Here is a 24205-nt window from a genome sequence, read left to right as displayed (position 1 = left end):
TATATTATATAAAAACAAAAAATAAAAATCTTGGATCAAAACTTCTAAAATATTTATATGAGTTATGATATATTTTACACATTTAATATGTTTATTAAACTAGAAACATAATACCAAATAAAACGCCAAAGTTTTGTACCATTTATATCTGCAATATATTAAATAATTATTAATTAGATACAATCATGTGCGATATAGTAATTTAAAGTCATATCATTTCTATATATACATTTTTTCTTTTGTCCTTTTTCTCTCTCTTTCTCTTTGCTTGACTTCTTCCATTTTCGTAATATTTTAACAATTTTTTTTTTATCTTTATGAATCTTAATTATTATGACACGGGTTCGAGATGCATCAAATATACACACAAAACATTAGTTATTTCTTCTATTGTAGCTTTTTTCGCTTTGTGCATCACTTGTCTCACACACAATCTCGCATTAATTATACAAAAATGGGCGTCTATCGCGCGTACAACACTCAATATTCAATTCTGTCCGTTGATATATTTCGATATAGAGATGTGTATCGGTAATGAAATTTTAAAGATCTACAAATACATAGCGAGTGCAAAATAATCGAAATTGCAAGACTTAACAACGATGACATAAATTCGTAAAAAAGTTGCTCGCTATTTAAAAAATTTATTAAAAGAAAAAGAGTTTGGCACTTACAGTTCATTTTGTATTTATCTTTTACATATATGTATATATATGTAAAAGAGTGTATATATATAACGTATATATATAATGTCTGTTTTCTATAATATTTCTTTTCTCCGATAAATTTTAATTTAGATTTCATCATGTGTTTAAATTATCATAATGTCAATTCAAACATCATTACGTCAAAAATTTTAAAAATGAACGGTAAATGCCCAAACTATCCGAGTTATTGCAATAATTAGCAAAATCGATTAAAAAAAAAAAAAAAAATGTTTAAGGCTTATAATACTGTTGAATCGATAATTTTAAATCATCTATCAGTTTCAAAATTCATCACATATGTAGTGTGACACGCTCAATCATATCTATTATTCGGTACAATTATATACTTGTTAATATCTCTGTAATTAATTATTCTCTCCACAAGTCTTACGGAAAACTTTGGTACCCGCTCCGATGATCTTTATTGACGAGTGCTTAATAATTCATCATTAAACATTATGATGTGTATCATGAAAAAAGGCGCACTACAGAAAATGATAATAAAATCGCACTTTACATTCAAACTTAATCGAGACAATCTAAATCGTCAAATTAAATATTTATTTTTCCGCAGTACAAAAAAAGGATCGCTAAATATAAGATACCACTATAAAGAGCGATAGATTTTGCGAAAAATCCATGATAACACATGTGCGTATATATACATCACATGGACCGTCGATAAGCCAATCAATACAATAAATAACTAGACAATAGAAAAGGAGATAATGAAATAGATAAAATACGTAAACGTAATAACGCAGTAAACGATAGTTAATATCGATAACATGCCCTTTGTAGGTAACCTAAGGGTAAAAGGAACACACACGTGTGTATATATATATACACACGTGTTACTCTAAATATGCGTGCATGAATATAATACATACATTATACATACATACATATTTTGTGTGCATATATATGTATATATTAAGTTGAAATTTCGATAACTTATTTAAACGTGACTAAGCTTTTCTTTTTGTTGTGGTACAACAGCACATACATCTCGTATAAAATTCGAAGACATTTTTTTTAACAACTCTGGCTAGTTATCATTCTGCTAAAATAAAATTTTCTGCGAAACAGTTTTTCACAGAATGTTGGAAAATTCGTCTTTAACAAAACACTATAGCGAAAATTTTCATTCAATTTTTTCGCAATAATGTGCTAAGATGAGAATTTGGACACCTCTGTATATGCATGAAATGTATATCTTTTCCAGCAAAGTATATTCCGCCGTTGCTTTATTACATACATCGTGTCCTAATTCAATGTTAATAAATTATTATATATCAGTTAGTGTATGTATGTTATATATATATATATATATATATATATATATATATATATATATAACACACCCACATACACACGCGCACGCTCGCGCGCGCATTTGTATGATTGCATCGCAAAAAATTTAACTATTTAGCATGATTAAAAATAGAAATTAGCGTAATTGGCAATGGCAGTACTTGGAAGAATAGAAATACAAATTCTCAGATACTTCTATCGACTATCACAATGCTTCACGATATTAATACCATAATAACTCACGATAAAATTTGTAATCCACAAGACACCGAGTGATCAGTGTGTGCAGGAAACGATTCGTCTCACACATATCATAGTTTCCTTGCATCAGATTTCGTATACAATCAATGGATAAATGATTCGAGTACTTATTGGACATAAGACAGTTCGGACACAGAGAGTTTTAACATATATCCAAGATTACATAATACCCAAGTTCTTAGCAGATGTAATAACAAAATCAAAAAGCGTAAGACAACAATAAAGAGATATCAAAAGCACTATTATTCGAAATTCATTATTTTAATGTTTCCTAGTTTAATGTTTTTACTAGAATAAATATCGTATAGAACGAAAGATACACATCGCGCAATGTCATGAAAATGAGACATCTTTACAATTTGAAGATATATTACTTGTTTCACAATTATGTATAAAATCAATGATGTGTTTAAACATCGCGTAAGTTTCATCTATTATATATAACGAGCCTACATATTTTCGTATTTAATTGCATTCTTTCTCATCATTATGTTATAGTATCTGTTGAAGATAAAATTTTTGCATAATCATTGCGTGTTGAATATTGAGATTATAATTTATATCTAGATCTTAAAATGTCATTAAAGTTTGATACTCGCAAATATATCTTAGTAGATCTTTGATCATAATTTCATAATGAAACATATAATATATATTAGTTATCAGATGAACAGGAAGTTTATTCGACTAACATAAAATCTTAACTTTTAAAGCCTTGAATTTTTTAGGCTTTCTTTTAGTCGCGTCGGAAACTATTTAATCTACAATATGATCCCTGATTAGTAATCCCTGTAAAACGGAATTTTTCCGCGCGATTGTATATATATAACCAAAGTTCTTTTTACATACGTATTAAAATTTCGGTTTTCTACACTTGCAAAAAGTTGTAGCAGATAATCTTTGGTTACCCAAAAACATCTAATAGTATGTTGTTTATTTTCTAGTGTAATCTATATTTCTGTAAGGCAGAGAAGCCGTATGTTATTATTAATAATACGTCTAAATCTCGTAATTTTGAATAATAGTGGCTAATTTTGGCCACTGTTAAACCACATTGTCATAATTGTGTGTGAACTATATTTTATATATATAATATATATGTAACCACATTTATATTTTTCATAAATTTTTAAAATTCTGTCTCTCAGTTTCTTTTACACGACCGAATTTAACTCTCTCAAATAAACTTATGCGTAATGTCGCAATAATATTCCTATGGTCTAATTTATACCATACACTTTTTTTAACCAAAATAGTACACACCAAACACTTTAATTCAACTGTATTTGTATCAAGTGTATTAACTTTGTCAAAATATGAATAAAAGTATATAAATAAAGTATACGAATAAAGTATAAATAATGAATATAAATTGGACTTATGCACAATTGTTGTAGGAACACAAATTGATATAATATTGTGATTAATGCACATTTAGTTACCAGTGTACTAAATTATATATTATAACACTAAAATTGCATGACACACACTACAATTATAATAATAGATATTCTCTTCATTGTCTGATTCAACATTCATTTTAATATATGTCCAAATAAATTTTGAAAGATTAGTAATAACTTTATATTCTCATGATAATTTATATCTGAGAGAGTCAAGATACGATACATAGAATTGTTTGCATGCCAGATTCTTATTTTACTAATAAAATACTTATCTTTGTAATTAGTGCTTTTTGATGCACCTTTGTATAGAATTACACAGTATTCATCAGAGCCCGACGAAAGGAACAAGAATATGAAGTTTCCTGTTTGCTCACATTTGATTTTGAGAAAAAGAATCCATCCAATTTCGTAAGAAGTGAGATGTAACAGCGAGAAGTTGAATTGTTACATCAATGGGAATAATAGCAAAAAATAACTTTCAGTCGTTTATAAGATAGAAATAGGCTATTTTAAGGATACCATATATACGCATATTTGGGAAGAACATCAATCCGATATATGATAGCAAAACTCTCATTTTTTTAATCGGAATCCTCTTCGATTGACGGAGAGAGCACAGAGATATTTTGTACGCTAAGCAGTCCTTTAGAACACGCATATTCCACTAGAGCAACATGGCAAAAGAAGTACTGATCTGGCATTTGAATACTGTAGGCCCTCTGTGATCTGATCTTTTCAACAGTTCCTCGTATGTCCACAGTTCCAGTATCCTCAAGTCGCGATATGCAAATGTCCAGGGTGCAAAATGTACCTAAAAACGCGTCAGTATTGACGTATATTGCATGCAGATTTTTTTTTCTCCAAAAAACATTCATATTCTGGATTACAATCCTGTTTTCAAAAAGCATTTGTATATCTACCTGTTCTTCCAATGCCAGCACTACAATGTACAACTATAGGTGGTCCTCGAGGATGTCCGGCCCATGTATCTCCTCTGTTGGCGAGTAATTTGTTTTGTTGCTGTCTTACCAAAGACAAGAACTGCAATAAAGCTGAAGCCGACTTAGGAACACCATAATCTGGCCATGCTGTATAGAGCATATGACAAACCTCTCTTGTCTCATCAGTCTGAAACAAATATATACATATAAATATATATAACAAAATATGTTTAGTAATAAAAAAAGTAAAATTACATAGATATATATGCACCTTTGTGTTTGTAATAAGAAGCATGGATATTGTGTAATCTCGATTTTTATCAACTTTGAGAGTGGTTATTGTAAAGCCATCCACTTTATTATCATAACCCGGTTCCGGATTCCAGTACTGTGTACACTTTGTACGCCCTCTCTCTATCACTCTGAAGCAAGAGAAAAAGAATAATACAATTCTATAAAACTGTAAAGTTATATAAAGATTCTATAATATGATGTATATCGTCAAAATTGTTAAAATTTTATATTAACGCGAGACGTCAGGTTCATTCTGATACTGAGAATATACAAGTAAAACAATATACCTGGTAGTCATAACAATGACCAGTGTTTGTTGTTCCCAAACCATCCTCCAGAAATCACCGCAAGTTTTTGGAAGAGGACCCTGAGTACTGATAAACGCGTTCTTTTGCTTGTAACCGTCGACGAAATTTGCGTTTATGTAATCGGATGTTGCATCCCCATCCACTTGCGAAAGGCAGACTCTACTATGATCATAACAAAGCACGTCGGTGTAACGATTCTTTGATTGATTAGACTTTAATCTAGAACAAACAATACCATAGTATTAATTGAAAAAAAGAAGGGGGAAGGGCTAATGTTTTCGCGCAAACACAAAATGTTACTGTTACACACTTTGCATTATTAAATGAACCATCCGGCGGTCTCTGCTTAATTTCATCATATTCCTTTATGAGACCACGACGTCCTCGCGCTTTTAGATCTGCTACAAGTTGTTCCATAGTAAAACTTTGAAACCCGGAAGGCTCGCCGTGAAGGCTATCATCATCGCTAAAGCCGGAACTAGCTGAGGATGGAGCCTGAACTGGGGATGGCGCCTCATCGATTCCCGACCAAGCTATCTCACTATTTGTAGTGGTGATTTCGATGTCGGCAATATTCGACACACCATTTTTCGCCTGTTTGTTTTTATTAATTATAGGACTAGTCGGAGTACTGTGTGCAGTTGCAGTTTCATTAAGATTTTGATGAACCGTTTGATCATCTTTCGCCGTGGGCGACGTGGGTGTGTCTACTCTTGGGGCGACCTGAAAGCATATATAATTTCAAAATTAGTTGAACAATTTATTCGAACTCATCGTATATTAATACGAAGAAATGACGGTTAATTTAAAGTTATATCAGGTACTGACCTCACAAAGTTCACCCCCGCCTCGGTTAGTCATGGATTTAAGACAATGAAGTAGCCATGCTTCATGTTGTATCTCCAATGTGCCGCCTAAACGAAGTGGTAATGATTCTCGTGGAATATGCAATGTCAATTGAGGAATGGATACTGTGAACACTCGGTCCCTCAATTTTTCACGAACGAATAATCGGAGGATCTTGAAAGGTGCTTTAAACCACAACGGTGCCGTCACGATCAAGACCTTTTTTAATTTTGCTGGATAACCACCCTAAAATAATAATGCGAATATAATATAAATAACAGGCTGTTTTTATGGAAACAAAATAAAAAATATTTTACATATTTTTATTTTATAATAAAAATTATATATTATAATCATTATTAATTTATAATTAAGAATTAATTTTTATACTTCATATATAACACAGAAAAAGTAATAAACAGATTATATCAATATTTACAACTAATCTGAAAATTAAAAATAATTATTATTATTTGGAATTTTCTTCAATTTTTAACGATAGAATTTTTAATGATAGAAATACTAGCAAATAATTTTAAACTACAATTATGCTTAAATAATTTTTAAAAACGCAGTTGTCACCTTTCAAAGACATTGCAATAATGGAATAGCATATATTATACATTATTAAATCGACTGACAACTATAGACCAACCATATATATTTCCTCAAAGCCAAGAAAATGTTTTATGTGTGAAAAGCGCACGTAAAATCAAACATTTTAATCGAATTGTCAGATTATTATTAAAAAAATTAAAGCGCTCCGAAATGAAAGAAATGACAACTTTGCTTTCCCGCCGTTTTTTTTTTCTCGCGTTAATCAGCAAATTGCCTATTAGCGTTGAATGCAACGAAGCGAAAGGCGCGTTTTTTCAATTACTTCGCGATACACACAAGATATAGGAAGAGCCGAATAATTTAACCCCCGTACAGAGGGCGGATGTACCGTAACGTGCCGACGACGTCAGCAGATCACTACCCCACCACAACTTTAGCACACGTAACAGCGGCTACGTATACAACAAACGTCATCGAGGTGCGAGAGCGTAACGAGGACAAGGCACACAACACTGACGCGATCTTGTTCCGGGAAGAAATCTCATCCTCAGTTCCGCAAGCGAAGCGCGTATAAATTTAGGATCGCGCGAGCGCGCAAATGTCTCAAATTAGCCGAGACGTACGTTGCATAGTCCGCGAGGTCGCTCCGGCCTCCTTTTACCAAGTCAAGCTACGTGAAAACATAATCATCTATAATCTGCCGAGCCAGATGTGCTGGTTGCTGGCCGATCGATCGATCGACTGACAGACTGACAGCCGAAATTTACCGTGAGCAGCTGTCGTCGAAAGCGGCAGGAGAGATCGCAGATCGCACATCAATAGTCGCGAAATCGTCGCAGCATCGAGAGTCAGCAAATCGTCTTCGGAGATTGGCGTATCTTCTCTGGCGGAGACAGGTTCGCGGACGCACGCAACAATTATCCAGGCACCGGGGCTCGAAATCACTGCCGGCACTCGGTCAGTTAATCGATAGCGTGAGATTAGTATAATATCGCCGAGGCGAACACTTGACAATTCGCGTCGTCTTCGTCTTCTTGTCGATGAGGAGACGGAGAGAGTTCGCGGCGATGTCGTTGTGGAAGAACGCTGGCCTCGCACGCGAACAAGGACGCGATCGAACGAACGAACGGAAAGGGGAGGAGAATCAGGTCGTTCGTACCGTATCCGATGAGATACCCGCAAGGGGGTCACGATGATTACTGACCGCCAGCGTCGCGACGGTTATCCCCAGCGAGGTGACGCATGCGCCGTTCTGTACACGACCCCTTCTTTTCGCCACCGACATCCCTTACGCGAAATCCTTTTTTTATCGCCAGCAGCGGAGGTGCAGCAACCGGTGACGTATTGCCCTATCAGTGTCTCTCAACCGATGGTTTCCGCTCGACCGGAGTTACTTTGTATAATTCATCAGTTAATCATTGATGCTGGTTATAAACATTTCTGCAGAGACTGAATCTTAAAATCATATATAATTATTCAACAATTAACATTAATGCGTGTGGCTGCTATTAAAAAAAGATATTCAAATGACAAGAGTTTAACTTTTGATATGCAATTAATAAATCCATGAATGAAGAAGTTCCTCCTATTCTTTTTCCCTTATCTAAACTTTTTTTAAATGTTTTAATAATTTTTTTATCACGATATTATAATACTTTTTTTCTTGTTGAATACATTTATGACAGTTTGGGGATTCGCGTTTCCATTTATATCATCGCACTACGTTATCAAATTGATCGTTATGTACGCGATTCAGCGTAGGAGATGCGTGAAGCGATTTGTTGCGTGTATCGCGATATACATACGCGCAAATGTCACTGCGTACTAAAATTATAAAAGCCGTTATTAAGCAAATCCCTTGGAGAAGTATGGTTCATTGCACGATTAGAACACGATTAAACTGCATGGTGCATAAAGGTCTTTCATAGTTTTACATTCTTTCGATAACGGACGACGATAATAGCTTTTCTCGGGTGGGAAAAATACAAGGGAGACTCGTCTCGCGTAACCTCCCGCGCATTATTTAATATATTTAACGATGACGTTAATGTTATACGTGTACGTATTCATATACTTTATGACGTCACTAGAGAAGGAAGTTTCTAGGAAACCTTTGAAAGTCACTCTACACGCTATACTTTGATGTGCTTCGTTGCGTAATTGCAAATCCACTTTTCGCGAAGCATGAATACCCTTAAGCCTTGCTGTTCTTTGAGCTGTACATCCTCGTACGCTAAAAGCATACGAGATTTCAGATTTTGCGGCTTGTCAAGAAGTAGGGATCTCAGAAAAGCAACGCGATATATAACGAGGATATACCGTACATAGTTTTAAATAAGAAAAAAATTTTTTTAAAGAAACTTTATACATCGCAAAAAATAGGAGGAGTCTTATTCTCTTTATAGATGAAAACGATAAATTATTTAACACTGAAATAAAATATATACATATATATTATATATAACATATATATAATATATATATATATATGTATTACATAAAAATCGGAATAAGATAAAAATATCGCGCGTTTATCAAATAATTATAACATTAAAGAGTCACTGCGTATTCGAAGAGATCAAGAGAATCAGATATATCACGTATGACACCATTTTTTTATGTAAGTGGGCTGCATCAAAGCATTAACGCACGAGACTATTTCGACCGACCGGCGATGACTAATTGGGTTAACTTCAGCGATGGTAATAACTGTAATGCCGCTCAGCCGGACGAAATTGCACATGATGTTGAATGTAAATCGGACCACGCATTTTAGATCATGTTAAAGGCACTTGTATTCATGTAATTCGCATAATTGTTACTCTTCTATCCGGAGAAATTTTTCCAGGAGCGCGTGCTATCTCTTTCATTATACTGCACTATTTAAACTTGCAAAATTTAGACTGCGAACAAAACGATGGACACTTTGCAAATTTGTAATTATCATTAATACATATGTAACATACATATGTCTTCATAATCGCATGAATACTTTGCATATACATTCATGAGCAAATATTTTTTACTAATAATATAAATTATTTTCTATTAAAACACAAAATGATATATATATATATATATATATATATATATATATATATATATATATATAATGATATGTACAAAATAAAGTTCAATGACGTTTACAAATTTGCAAAACAATATAAACCAATTCTTTATTATATATATTTTGCATTTTACCGCTTAGAATTTAAACGAATAGCATAGCGATTTTCATTCATATATCGCAATATAGGCAATAATTTTATATATAATCATCTTTGTAGTGTTGGCAGGGATGAGAGAAATGAGACCGTACATCACTATGCATAATGAATATTCGTCGCAAGACTCACTCTCCTTTTACTCTCGACTACAATTTTTTCTCGCTTTCTAACTCCGCTCCGCTTCGCTTGAACAAACGCTAGTCGTTACGCCGCTTAATCGTGTCACATCAAAAAGTATTACGCATATTTCGAGAGAAAACAGTGTATAAATTGATGTGTAATATACGGAGAAAATATTGATGATATTTTACGATTTCGATAATTTAATAAAATCTGATGTGTTTAAAAGGAAAATATGATTGAGATTCTACACAATACTCTTGCGTAGCAATTTTGCAACAGGAAGCACTCGAGAAATGTTTGACGTTATATTATATCGTCGAGAATAAGCGGAAATAAGCTTCGCGCTTCTTGATTATTTAGGTAAGTCACAAATAGTTGATTGTTCATATATACATTCTCAGTACTTAAATTTCTATTCGCGCCTTTTCTCAATCTCCACTTTTAGAGATTGCTTCACACATTCGTAATATATTCATCTTTTTTGTCATTATATTTGTTTTAATACGTTATGTATATATTGATTATAATTTTTATTATTTTTAACATGTACGAAAGCTAGAGAGTTAAGTTATTAAACTTTGAGGCTTATTTTGGACACAAAATGTGTAAATATTATGATCCCTTATTATCTCGTGTAAATATTATGATCCTTATTATCTCAATATCAATATCAAAAATATATTCGACTTACCTTCAAAAGTGTTAAAATTTTCTGGGACAAGTCATAGTCAAAATTCTGATACTTGCTGTCAGACATGTCATAAATAAAAATTAGACCATGCTTCTGTGTTTCTGCACTTTCTAAAGCAGCATCTAATTGATATACAACACCCTGAAAAAAAAAATAATAAAGCTTGCGTTATTTCAATGTTCTAAATTTTATAAAATTATGTTATTGGAAAGAAATAGAAAATCATATATTTACATACTAAAATACTTACTTGCAGAGTCGTTTGATGTGTAGTATTTTGTGGAAGATGTAAATGTGCGGTAAAAATAGCTATCGCTGCACCTGTTACATCTCTAGATGGCTGAAATAATACATACATTAATTCGCTATAAACCATATGATGACCAGAATACATATGCATTAATTGGCTTTTTCATCTTACCAGAACGGTAAATTTTTCTGTGCGTAGTTCACTGAGTAAAGGTTCCTGAGTAGGATGCAAGATTGCCAATCCTTCTCTTCTTCTAATGGCTTCATGCTGCTCATACAGAGCTAAAGCTCGTTGAACCTCAAACTTTCGCGCCGCTAAAAATTTTAACGCTGTGCTCCAGGATACTGGCCCAGCTCGTCTTCCAGCTCTGCACTTATTCACAGCTTCTATAAATTCCTTTGTAGCCTGAAAAAAAAAAAAATTATATGTATTTTCATATTTGAGAAGAGTCTTACTTGTGATTAAAATATATATATAGATAAATTTCAATTTATATATAATACACAACAAAAGAAAGAGATTATAATACACATTTTTATATTATCATATATTAAATATTTTGCATATTTTCTGTTCATAATTTTCATAAAAATTAAAACATTTATATAAATAATAAATATTGATATTAATAATTAACGGAAAAAAATTTCTCTATAATATCACAGATATATTAACATTCTTCCATTATTTAAGAAGGTACCCTTCTGTTGTTTTTTTATCTTTTATATTTATTATTCGCATTGTCGCAAAAGTGGAGCGAATGTAATTATTCCATGAATAAATTATCACTTATCGCTGAAATATCAACGCTGGATAATGTAATGTGCATTGGGTAACAAAATCTCGGTCATAATCGTTCAGCATCTTACATACATCGTTGCACAATGTCAACCTTGAAAACGACGCTTTGCATTAGCGGCGCGCGCGAGCAGGAAACGGCGAATTACAATCTTTATCAGAGCGATCGATGTGAACGCAACATGCGTGCGTATCTCGATTATTCGTCGGCTCATCGATTCGTCACACATGATCTCATTGTATAATAAATAAAAAGAGAGAGAGAGAGAGAGAAATACTTGACTTATGAATTCCGAAACCGATATAATTTCGTCGACTTGAAATTTCGACGATGCCAAGCATGCGAAAATGATCTTATCGCGATAACGGAACGCAACGTAAACGCGTCTACTCTTCCATACCTGCAAAAATCATCGAAATTACGCACAATATTTTTATATTCTCGCGATCGATTTTCAGTCGCACGAATTGTTGAGACGATAGGACGGGACGAGACGATGTAATTGTCAATACTGTCGTAAAATACGATGACGACGTATCATTTATTTTTTACACTATTAAAACGTGCAATGACCGTGGACTACGGTGAGTGTATATATACGTATGTATGGTATACTACCGATACAACTTCCGGTGTCCGGCTACCTCCCCACCGGTCATTTCCGCTATATACCAGCCGGCGGGGGACCAGCTGGTACGGTAAGTGGTATAGATCGGTCTATGTATTAGAGAACGAGAGAGACAGAAAGAGAGAGAGAGAGAAGCCGAAGAATTTAAGACTATAAACTCTCTTGATATACATTTCAGCAGCTCGTTTTTTATGCGTGAATCATTCATTTGCCACTCAATGAAGAACGAACCGAAGCGAATAAACGATATTTATTTCATCTATATTATTTTTTTCCCTCGCACATTATTGGGGATGAATATATCCAGATATGTACAGTACGAACAGATTGATAATAAAATCCACCTTTGATTACATTTGCAATTAAATCGTAATTAAAAAATTGTATGAAAAAAATAATTTTTTTAATTTATAGTTTAAATACATATAATAAACAAATTAACAGATCTGTCTTCTCTCTCTCAACACATTTTCAGGACGCGTTAAGAGAAATTCGCTGCATTTAAGAGACAGATTACATAAAAATTAACGTTAAACGCATAATTTAACGTGAAATTTTCGTCAAAGTGACTACGTTGTAGCAACGAAGAAAGAGGGATCCGAAATCGGCGTTAATTAATCAAGGCTACCGCCGTAATCGATCCTTGACGCGAAACAGACGGAACTGTCATTACTAAAACGCCATTATTATTTATCTTCGTTAACGAGAGGGTTCGTTCGCTTAAAGTATATGCAGTTTAATGCCAGACCGAAATTTAATATACCACGGATCGATACGCGGGAAAATCTTGTTTTCGGAGAAAATACGTTGTAACTACAAATCGAGTTTTACCGAGAGTTTGTTGAAACGGAATTATCAGTCTATTGATGTGACGCCGCCGCCATCAATTAAATTGTTAAATAGGCTCGATCGATTCCAACAGCAGTACTACAATCGCATAAAATTCGCATTCATTTTTTTCTGCTGTTCATAAACTCAATATAAGCTTCTCATCAGACGTGTATTATTAATACATAGGTTCTTTATACATCAACTCGAAATGTTTATTATTGATTTAAAACATTAGCTGGAACAATTTTATAAATTACAAATCAAATATTTGTTGTATCATGAAACAATAATTTTTATATTTTCTATAAAGCAAATAAAATTTCTAGTGATCAATAATAAAAGCGTTCTCAACTTTTCCATGAGAAAAAAATAACTGATTGAGTTCTTCATCAAAATATCTACCTATTCAGGAAACGATCGGAAATCTCATTGTAAAGTCACTTATAACGCGTGATTTAACATTACCCGGTTATTTCGACCGCACCCGTACGTAGAATTTAAACAACTCACCGGGCATTACATCAATGTGCATTTTTTTAAGCGGCGGAAGTAGTCGCGAATAAAGCACGTATCGTTGGCTATCATCGACTCGCATCGCACCACGTTCAATAGCGGTTTAAAATAGTCGAAATTTCCCAAATGGGACGCGTGGGCGCGTGCCCCCTCCCTCCTAAAAAAAAACCGGTTACCGGAAACACGGGCCATTATTACCACCGTGTTGCGTCAAGTCGTTTGAATTTCCGGCGAGCTATCCGGTAAATAATCGTTGCTTCTCGTCCCTTTTAATTTTCTCAAGGTGACAGTTCTCGAAGAGACAACACGATTTACGCGTGTCGTGTGTACAATCGTTATCGCGCTCTCTTAAAACGTTCGCGAGATAACAACGGGGGGGTAAGTAATGTTTACATTCTTTCGCATGAGCACGCCGAATCGATTCCGTGAATTTAACTCGGCAACCGACAACCATAAGCGAAAATTTTATATGATCGATGATACGTAGAAGCGCGAGATCCCCAGATTGATCTCCTGACGCTGATGCGAAAAAAGGCGAGCGACGATCGTCGCCGAGGATCACGCGTACCGTCCATTGTCACGAGCAAAAAACATAGAGATCAATCTCGCGTATCGCGAGAGACACGGGAATCCGAAAATATCTTCGGGAAGCCGCCGCGCGATTCGCGGCCGCCCGTCCCGCAGGGAGATCGCTTTTTCGAATTCCGGAGTCTCGGGGGAACCGGAGGGCCGCGACAGGCCACGATACGAAGCAGCGTTCCTTCGTTTGACGTACGTGTGACAGAATAATTACTCACTTGCTCCTGCTCGACGGTTAACGTGGCTGCCATCTTGGCTCAATACACTGACATGTACGAGGTGGATCGTGGATCCGCGGCACGGCGCGGCGCAGAGAGAGCGCGCTTGTATCAATGCCAGTCCCGGCGTCGCGTACGTTCGTTCACGAAGGCGTGCATCTTGTTGTTCATGTTGTTGCGCGATGCACTAGTTGATCAGAGCACAGCCACTCTCAATGGCGACGGCGACAATAAACAATCCTGGCACGCGTCCATCATTCTATCGTCTCGCATGCACTCGCATGCACTTGAGAAGCAATTGTGACAGGCTTCACTCGGTAGATCCAGTCACCTCTCCCCTCTACCTTTCCCCTCTCCCTCCCTACGAGCGCTGCCATTTTGAAAGCACGTGTACGCGCGCGCAGACGAAGCGACGCGACAAGTCGCGACACATTCGTAAAAGTTTTAATTATTAATTGTTGATGATAGCTTCTGCCTCTCTTTCTTTGTGTAGCGAGAAATTTTTTTTTTGAAAAATGGAATATTATGCAAAAATTACTTTGCACGAAATATTACTACGTTCGATAAAGAATAGAGAAATAAGGAAAAAATATTTAAACATAATTTTTCAAAATGATTACACTAATCGTATATAGTTTTATGATCAATACGTTATGTATTAATATTTATAAATTAAATGTATGTATTTTCAATGTTACCTGTATGATAATTCATCAGCAGCAGATATTAATGCCAATAGTTTTCTCTGCATTGTGTGACACGGACAATTAAATTATAGTATATCATTTTCATTCGATATACGAACTTAATTTATATGATTATGTTGCAAAATTGAGTTCCATTATTCAACAAAATTATCCATTATCACGGCCACTTTATCGAATAAAGATATTTATAATTAAATCTGTTTGAATTTGATTGAAATCTATGATTTTATATTCTTTCATATATATATATTTTTTCATATATATATTTGCAAGGACGAAGATTAATTCTTCATTTGTATATATTTCATTAATCTCACTATTACAAAATTTGAAAATTTTATTTTTCCATAAAGATATAATTAAGCATATTTTTATAGAATACGATAGATAGATATTTTATAAAAAAGTTTGAAAAAATGGCTTTTAATGTTGAGACAATAATTTATATTTTATAAAAAAAATATTTTATATTGGTTAAAATAAAAATTTATAAGCAAGTTAAGCTTGAAAAATTTAAATTGAAAAATTTTCATTTATCAAGATTTCAAATCATTTATCTAATGGATTTAACAGAATTTCGCAACATCTCTCTTAACTCTCTCAATTAAATTTAATTAATAGATAATCGATATTTAAAAATACGCTCAAATTTTCTTTTGCATTTTTATGAAAAAGGAATTACTTATTACAAGAAACACTGTAAAACTCACCCATCCATCTTACGGATGAACATTTACTCGAGGGTTGATAGACGCAATGATCCAACGCCGGGCGTTTCGTAATATAAACATTTTTCTTATTCAAACGTATGTTCTTACATTTACACAGTACAAAAAATTATACTCAGACCTGCCGGCCCGCGGTTCATAACTGCTATGACTGGGGGCGACCGGTGATTGATAGGAGGGAGGAAAAAGTAGTATAGGTAAATGGTAAATAGGTAAGATGGAACTTTTTTCGGGGATGGATATATATATCTCGTATAGGATTTGAAGGTCTGTACATTGTTATACTATCCATTCGACTCCGCCCCCAATGCACGGCCCCATGCTCTCTCAATCTGTCACATTTTCACTGGATCATCATACATGCACACGCAACCTCTTCTTTTTTCCCTCCCTCCTTCCCTCTCACTCTCACTCTCTCACCCGCGCACATTCATTCTGTCTCTTTTCCTCGCTCGTTTAAGCATCGTTAACTCTTTCTGTTCCGATTTCTTTTTTTTTCTTCTTTTTTTTTTTTGACCATTTACACTCGCGCGCTCGTGCTCGTACTCCTTTCGGCATATATTTAGCAACATTTAAATATCGTATTTTCCGTAATAATTAATCGTAATATGATAATATATAATAATTATATAATGGCATAATAAACTATCTATCTACGCGTGTGTATAAGATGTAATTTTTTTTCGTGTTTCGTAAAGATTGTGTGTGTGTGTGTGTGTGTGTATATTTCCTTATCATTACAAGTCCTAAACTCTTCCTTCCTCTTTTTCGTATTTATATCTGTATACATATACTGATGTATATATATATATAAATGTATGTACATACACGTAGCAAGAGAACAAACAATAGCGTCTCGTCTGCAGCAATAATACACGGAAATACGTCTTCCTAAAACTTTATACACTGCCATTGTGAAGTTAGTACTTTTGTTGTTGTTTGTAGTTTACACAATTCTTATATTCTCATTACTTATCGACACTAAGATATTTAAAAATTTATTCGTTAAATATTATTTAATCAAGTCGTTGTATGCTAGACGAATGTTGAGATCAAAGAACTTGCGGATTTTAGGATGCCAGTGATATATTTTTATTCTTTTCTTTTTTTTCTGTTCATTCCTTTTGTTTACACACTCGTGTTAATTATACCAGCTGTATAATAAATTGATGATCGATCAATGCGCGTAAATCGCGCATTCTCGACAATATACATTATACTCGAACCGAGAATTGCTGTCTTATTATAATTATCACGTCACATAAATTATGATCGCAAATATATCGGAAACGTTCCCTCATCATGATTCATTCGCGCTAGAAAACAAATTCCGCGAAATAAAACAGAAACGACAGCAATTTTCAAATCGTTAATGATAATGCGAATAATCGGAAATATTTCGTGTCATTCGCGTAAACTATTATTATTGAAATGATAGAAACTCGGCCTGTCATCTCTGCAAATTTCGTATGACTAATTATTTTTCTTTTCTTTTCTGTACTGTGCTGCTTGTTTTTCTTTTTTCTACTTACGCATATACGCTTACACAAACGCGCGTACACTTAAATGTCCTACGTCGTTCAACATTGGCACTTCAAAAAGTCGTTATCCTTTTTATTTATTTTTTTTAATGTTACTGCAAATGTTTTCTTATTTGTTTAGCATCTCAGCGTATCGTTACAATATAATTACCTTATCGCTGTCTTTTGTCGATTTGTATACGCTTTGACAAAAATAACATATTCATCTTATCAATATCCCCGTTTACATTACACGCCGGGTAGTCACTGGGTCACGACAGCAATAAAACATACAATTCAACGATCTGTTTCACATATCCGCCATTATATCTCGAAAAGTTAATATCGAAGAAATTATTGTATTCTTTCTCTCGTTTTGATGTCTTCTACTCAAAGTGACACACAAACTTGTAGCAATACCCCGCCGCTTACATAACCGATACATATGTCGCCATTGGAAAACAATATGCCTCTAAAGAAGGTCGAACGCGAACGATACAAATTAATTACTAAATGTGTGAAAAGGTTTCCCTCTTCCATTATCGTTGAACCGATTAGTTTAGGCAGTGTTTTTATCCTTATGCCCTTATCGCGTGGAACATAAGAGATTTAAACGCGAATACGTATCGGCTATCTCTGGCCGGGACTTTAATCAAATACCGAAAGCACCAGATCACCAGAGCACACGATTAAATGGATCCACAGTTATAGCTCTGATCCAGCTATATAATAATATGTGATCGGACATCTAATTGCACAAAGGTACTTCTAGACAACCCCTTTTTTTTTCTTCCTGTCTCCCTCTCTCTCTGGTAGTTGCTAGTAAAATTCATACACAAAAATTCATACACAGTATTTCACAATTATCTACATTTATATAATATAGACAGTGTGTGTTGGATACAGGCACGATATAATTAATTACAAATAATGTATACGATTCAAAGTCCGTCTGGTATCACAAGTAATGGACGCGGCGTTTTATTTATGCGCAATCCGGCTCACGATTATTTTTTTTTTTTTTACTCACATAATACAGCTCGTCGAACTTCATGTTCGCGAGCTTTTCTCTCAAGGGAGAAAACGTGGGAGAACAAAAAAAAAGAAAAAAAAAAATTTGTGTATATAAGAAAATTCAAATGAAACAATGTACATATATAATAACTAATGTTCATTGGCTCAACCAATATCGTAACTCAAATAACTCTTCCAGATTAAAAAAAAAATTTTATTAACATTATTATATATTTGTATTTATATATGTATGTATGTATATATCACAACAAATCCTCGCACTTCCTCAATGATCTTTAAGTGGCGAGGACGGATCCGCTTCTGCAAATTCTCCCGTTTTCGTCAGCTTTGCTGTGTTTGGGAGTGCCGGCTACGATTAATCTCGCTCGCACGACGAGACCCGATCAAGGGAATTGTCAAAAGATCTTACGATCGCACCAAAGAACTTACGGCTAAGTCTCTTCTTTTATCTTTGTCTCATTGTTGGCCTTGGCGAGCTTGGTTATAGTTTCCTCTTTAACGTTGGCCAAGACAGTTAGAGAATCCTTCACGGCGTGATAAATGATGTTCTTTATCTGGAGTTTGTCTTCGTGGTTAGTATGCGTGTCCGATAATGCACGAAACTCTTGGGTCAAGTGGAAGCAATGCGAAACATTTTCTGGCGAAACAAAATCCTCGGCTACCTTTATGCAGTTGTGAAGATTACGAACTTGATGCGGTGCACCGGCTGGGACAAACACTGCATCGCCTAGACATTGAACGATGGCGTATCTGCAAATATTTAATATTGTTTCAAGTATAACTTTTAAATTCATAAAATAGTTACACAAGTGACATCGCGGTAAACTCTTTCGAAAATTATTTCATTTACAAGATTATGGATTTTGTGAAAAATTACACTTACCCTTCGACACCGTATTCTCGATACAATCGTTCGCGCAATGATCCATCCAGGTAACAACTTTGATCATGTATGGGATCATGATGCGGTTCCAAACGAGCTCCGCGTTCTAAGGCAACAGCATTCAGAAGATCTCGAATTTTGTCCGCATCGCGTGCTGCATAAATATGCCATAATGCACCGGGTGCCTCGTTAGGATCACGAGCCCGTCGACGCGTCAGAACATCACAGCCTGCTTCGTCTATTGCTTTCAATGCTTCTATAACAATAAATGTTATGTAATGATTAATTTTAAAAGATCGATGATCATTTTGACAACAGTGATATTTGACAAATGCAATCTCATGATTAGTCATGCGTAATTAAACTCAAAACTTAAGTACATACCTTTAATGTGTTCGTCGCTATCAGCATCCTTCGGAATTCCTACGTATACCATGACATTCACGGCGTCCGAGATATCGAGATGAAGGTTTGTCGTACCTTTGCTAGGATGAAGAGCAGAACCATAAGCATTGTACATTTTCGGGCCCAGATCCGGTCTCACAAAACAATTTGGCAGACGACTCGCCAGATTAAGTCTACCATTCCTATGCGTATATTCGGATAATGGAAGAACCTTCATTAAATCTGTGAATCTCGACGGCAGTAACTCAGCAAAATCCTCGCCAGGTGGCCAATCCTTCAGTTTCAACAGCATAGGATTCCCTCGTTCGTCTTTTAGCCGTTTGGAGAAGTTCTCGAATCCCTCCCAGAACTTGCGCATTGGTTGATTGGGCACTAAATTGCCGGTCATACAGTTAATGAGATCATTCTTCTCATCGCCAAAGTCGCGGGCAAACGAATCCGGATGCCAAAGATTCATGTCCAGCGCCTTTGAAACGTCCGATACGATTACCGGCTGTCCTCGCTTCCATTGATCCTGGAATATTCTGTAGTTGTTGGGATTATTCGGATCGTTTAACCTCAATAATTTGCCATTGCAGAGCCAGGAGTGTGGAACATCCGGATAGAGGCTCTTACTCTCCGTCAATGTCATAATTCTGATTGGTAATGGCTCTCGGCCGCGTTGCGTCCACTTGTAGCGTCGCACAAAATACTTCAACACTCGTGGTTTCTCATCATCCAGACCGTTACCTCTTTCCTTTTTCACGCTATGTTCAATCACACTAGATATTACCTCATCAAGCGTATCCATCTTTGATTTTTTGCCGGACTTGGTAACATTATTTTGCGAAGCGTTGTTGCCGGCCACGTTGATAGTGTTTACACTACCGCCTGAGTTGGTCGTTGGCGAATTCGATCTGGATCCGCCGCTACCATTTGATTTGTGCGACGGCCTGATGAGCAACTCACGCAATGTCGAGTAGTTACCCTCGCGATCCTCGTCCGAGTCCGAACTCGAGCCGCTCTCATTTTTATCCTGATTCTGTAAGGCTACATCCGCCAACCAGTTCAATGGCGAGTTTTTATCTTCGCCGTTGGTCTTGCTGTCCGATGCACCGTTAGATTCATTTACCTTCTTTTCTTCCTTCACCTCCTGCTTTACATTTCCATTAAGAACAGGCACGGTATCGCCCTTGATTAAATTTCGAAGGATCTCGTTGGGCTGTGACGAGGTTACGAGAGAACAAGCACAATGTTGAGCGATTCCCCATTCCGTACGACACTCATGTAGACGTTGGCCCAACCGCAGAAGACTGTCTCCAGCGATGATTTGCGTAAGCATGAGCCGTTCCGGTTCGTGCGCTTGTCTATTCGTGCATAGAAGCCATGAGAATTCGTCCCTGTCTTTTCCACTCTCGCCCCAGATCTTGATCGTTCCATTTTTACGTCCCTAAAATATTAACATTTCTACTAATATATTTTGTCTTTAGAAAAGAAAGATCAGCGAAGATCTTTACATTAACATCAGTGTTAAAAAGCTCGGTAAATATTATAGCAATATCACAATAATATCAATTAAATTAATGCTGTCATCATTTAGTTTATATTTAATTAAAAAAAGAAAAAAATATATATATATATATGTATATATTTAACATATCTTACCTTGTAACAATCGATGCACACGACGAAACCACATTTGCCGCAGGCCCAATGATAGTTGAATAAGGTAGTCTCACACACATCGCACATCTCTCGAACACCTTGGATTACTCGTTTCCACGCTACTGTTCCGTCTACAACCCCCGAACTCGCTGTCAAAAGGTAACCATAATCGATGCGCAAAGCGTTAAAACATGCGAACAAAAGAAATTATGCAAGCAAACATGCAGCTTAACATTTAAATAATTATTTATAAATTTGCAAATAATAAGTGCAAAAATAAATATCAAATTAAAATTGCAAATTGTATTTTGCTCTTATTTCGTGATCATATATTTTACATGAAATATAAAATGGCAAAAATAGAATAATGTATGAAAGATCAAATAAGTGAACAAATAAACGTTTAAAATATTGATAACATTAATTTTAACAAATCGAGATTTTATTAATACATGCAATTTATTTATCGATTGTATGTATGATATTTGCGTTAATATATTAATATGAAAAACATAAAAGAATTAATTCAAAGATGCGTTTTTTTAAAAAATTTACCTTCAGCCATATGTTCTTGAAGAGCGTCTTTCTCTTGATGTAAAAGATCACAAAACTGATCACCAACTTGTCGAAGCAGCCGATGAGCCGTTTCTAAATCTAAGTCTTCTCGGTCCCCTTTGTCTTTCTCGTTTTTCTCGACTTTGTCATCCTTTCCTGTTGTCTCTTGATTGTCCTTTCCTGGTAACCATAATCGAAGATCTTCCTGTAACATTGTAACAATAGTTCTTGCATGAGAAGCATGAATTTTAAATTGAAATTGTAAAATCGTTACAAATTAAGTGCAATTATCATGATTAGTCACATACATTAATTATTTTGCAAAGATAATTTACCTCGGATGCATCCTTGTGTGGATCACTAAATCCCGCTATAGCCAATTGTCCATTTTTGGTATAACGCAGTCTGCGAAACGCGTAAAATCTGCAGAAGATATTTTGAGGAAGGTTCTTGGAGCGCTGATGCGGCGTCCATCGGCACTCGCGGCACTTGGCCAGCTTTGGAGCCACCTCAAAACAAGCGCCATCCTGTAGCCAACTCTCTCCAGTTTTTTTCAACTGCGATATCGGTGGTTTACGAAAGGGATCGCCTCGTCCGCCACTTCCGCCCGGCCCATTGTTACCACTCGTACTGTCGTCTCTACGTTCCTTCTTCTGACGAGGCTGTTGATCTTCGCTTCCGACCTCATTGCCTTTCGTAGTCTTTGGTCTTCTACCACGTTTCCTAGGTTCCTTGTTATTTCCTGCATAATAAATCATATATCTAACTTTATCAAAAAATCTAAATCGTCGCTCTAAATCGTGTATTTAGTGCAATTCAGTGTTAAAAAGCTCATAATAATAATGCATCACAATGTTATCAATTATTTTATATTGTCATCATGTATATGTTATTTTAAAAAATAGATAGAGTATATATATATATATAGATAAATATATTAATGTAACGATGTAATTGGGGATCAGGGTAAGTGCGTGAGATCATATAAAAATTTAAACATGGTGAACTCAAAGAAAACGTAAAAGATCCAAGAGTTCTTTTACAAACTTTTCTACAAACTTTTTCTTCTAGCAAAGATCACAAATCAAGCAAAATTCAATCTGTCAATCACTCTTGATTCTCTTGAGTTCTCGTACAGCTCTAAAGAGAGAAATAATTGTACGATCATGGAACACGCATCACTTACCCTGCAAGTGAATAGTTAGTTCACCTGATGGGAAGTCCATTTAAGAAGCTACATCAACTAACCGTTTCCCGAGGAATTGTTGGAATTGGCCGTAGTATGTCGAACCCTCGAAGCAGGTTGAATGGTGCTCAACTGCTCACTGGTGTCACTGGCAGAACCCGCCTCACTCTCGTTGCTAGATTCACTGCCTGCAGCAGCTCCGCCGCCTTGTTTCTCCTCTTTTCGTCTCCGCTGATCTTCCGCGGCCGTTTGTTGCCTTCGTGCGGCGCCCTTCTTTCGTTTTACCTACCACAGGGCATAGATTATTAAGTAGTCAGGAAGTTCATGCTCTTGCCGCATCTACTAGCCGAAGCTACTAACTGCTCACACTACTGCTCCGGCACTACCATTCGGCACATAAAATCCAAAAATCTATTCAAATCTAAGCAAAGTTAAAAATTATGTAATGCTACTACAGACAAAAACTTAAGACTAGCAGTTATCACATGTCGTAACATTTATCTATCAGTCGACAATCTATTTATTTATAATATCCACCTATTACAAAATTCCACACGATACAAAAAAAATGAAAAAGAATTGAATGTATGTTGAAGAAAAACAAAAACTTGTTTCAAAAGATAGTTTCAATTTATAATTGCTATTGAACAATCTTTGTCTTCGTAAGTGTTCAAAAATAAAATTAATATAACTGTAAGATTTTTTAAATTACATAGCAACATTAAAAAGTATTATATTATCATGGTATTATTTCTTAGAATGGAAAATTTGTTGATTCTCTAAATCTTAAATATGTAATACTTTGTATTATATCACATATAATTCCAAATATATAAGCAAAGTTAAAAATTATATTACACTATCACAATGCAAAATAATTTAAACATCCATCACATATATAACATTACATTAATATATATTCAATTCAGATAAATTTATTCGTTCATAATATAGTGAATGTAAATTTTTACATTTTTAAGTATTAATAAAAGCAAAGATTTTCTAGGTAGAAATTAAAACAAACTATCTTTCAATTTATATTTTTATC

The 24205-nt window shown here is 35.1% G+C and overlaps 2 protein-coding genes and 2 non-coding genes across 9 annotated transcripts in view; all 4 read right to left on the bottom strand.

The window, feature by feature from the left end:
- Window positions 1-131: 131 nt before the first annotated feature.
- LOC126850623 (tyrosine-protein phosphatase non-receptor type 9) lies at window positions 132-14846 on the bottom strand. The gene is made up of 10 exons (XM_050593798.1): window positions 14495-14846; window positions 11098-11331; window positions 10927-11016; window positions 10677-10817; window positions 6060-6323; window positions 5542-5954; window positions 5211-5450; window positions 4901-5051; window positions 4609-4816; window positions 132-4499 (listed from the first exon to the last, which is right to left on the bottom strand). The coding sequence occupies exons 1-10, from the start codon at window positions 14525-14527 to the stop codon at window positions 4270-4272; spliced, it is 2004 nt and encodes a 667-aa protein (XP_050449755.1). The 5' UTR covers window positions 14528-14846; the 3' UTR covers window positions 132-4269.
- Window positions 14847-15975: 1129 nt separating this feature from the next.
- The window catches only part of LOC126850609 (probable JmjC domain-containing histone demethylation protein 2C), a 258584-nt gene continuing 250354 nt past the window's right edge, over window positions 15976-24205 (bottom strand). For 5 of the 6 annotated variants that reach the window (XM_050593756.1, XM_050593759.1, XM_050593760.1 and 2 more), the window contains 7 exons: window positions 23220-23442; window positions 22307-22713; window positions 21972-22176; window positions 21417-21565; window positions 19752-21201; window positions 19368-19623; window positions 15976-19234 (listed from right to left, as the gene is read on the bottom strand). In XM_050593756.1, the coding sequence (XP_050449713.1) occupies window positions 18916-19234; window positions 19368-19623; window positions 19752-21201; window positions 21417-21565; window positions 21972-22176; window positions 22307-22713; window positions 23220-23442 (3009 nt within the window). In that variant the 3' untranslated portion in view covers window positions 15976-18915. The remainder of the gene's footprint in view (window positions 19235-19367; window positions 19624-19751; window positions 21202-21416; window positions 21566-21971; window positions 22177-22306; window positions 22714-23219; window positions 23443-24205) is intronic. The other variant, XM_050593758.1, reaches the window with a different exon arrangement.
- On the bottom strand, window positions 21271-21353 carry LOC126850719 (small nucleolar RNA SNORD36). Its single transcript, XR_007687574.1, has one exon. It is a non-coding gene; the product is annotated as a small nucleolar RNA SNORD36 (small nucleolar RNA).
- LOC126850720 (small nucleolar RNA SNORD36) lies at window positions 22783-22859 on the bottom strand. The gene has a single exon (XR_007687575.1). It is a non-coding gene; the product is annotated as a small nucleolar RNA SNORD36 (small nucleolar RNA).

The sequence above is a fragment of the Cataglyphis hispanica genome, chromosome 6, assembly GCF_021464435.1.
Source record: "Cataglyphis hispanica isolate Lineage 1 chromosome 6, ULB_Chis1_1.0, whole genome shotgun sequence".
NCBI classification, from domain to species: domain Eukaryota; kingdom Metazoa; phylum Arthropoda; class Insecta; order Hymenoptera; family Formicidae; genus Cataglyphis; species Cataglyphis hispanica.
Note: the sequence above shows the minus strand (reverse complement) of the source record. Positions and strands in the feature narration are given on the sequence as shown.

Excerpts from the sequence above, each read along its gene's own strand:
- LOC126850623 (XM_050593798.1), bottom strand. The coding sequence starts at position 14,527 with ATGGCAGCCACGTTAACCGTCGAGCAGGAGCAA. Across the intron at positions 11,017-11,097 it reads CAGAAAAATTTACCGTTCTG|CCATCTAGAGATGTAACAGG; the intron begins GTAAGATGAAAA and ends GTATTATTTCAG. Across the intron at positions 5,451-5,541 it reads GGTTCATTTAATAATGCAAA|ATTAAAGTCTAATCAATCAA; the intron begins GTGTGTAACAGT and ends TGTTTGTTCTAG.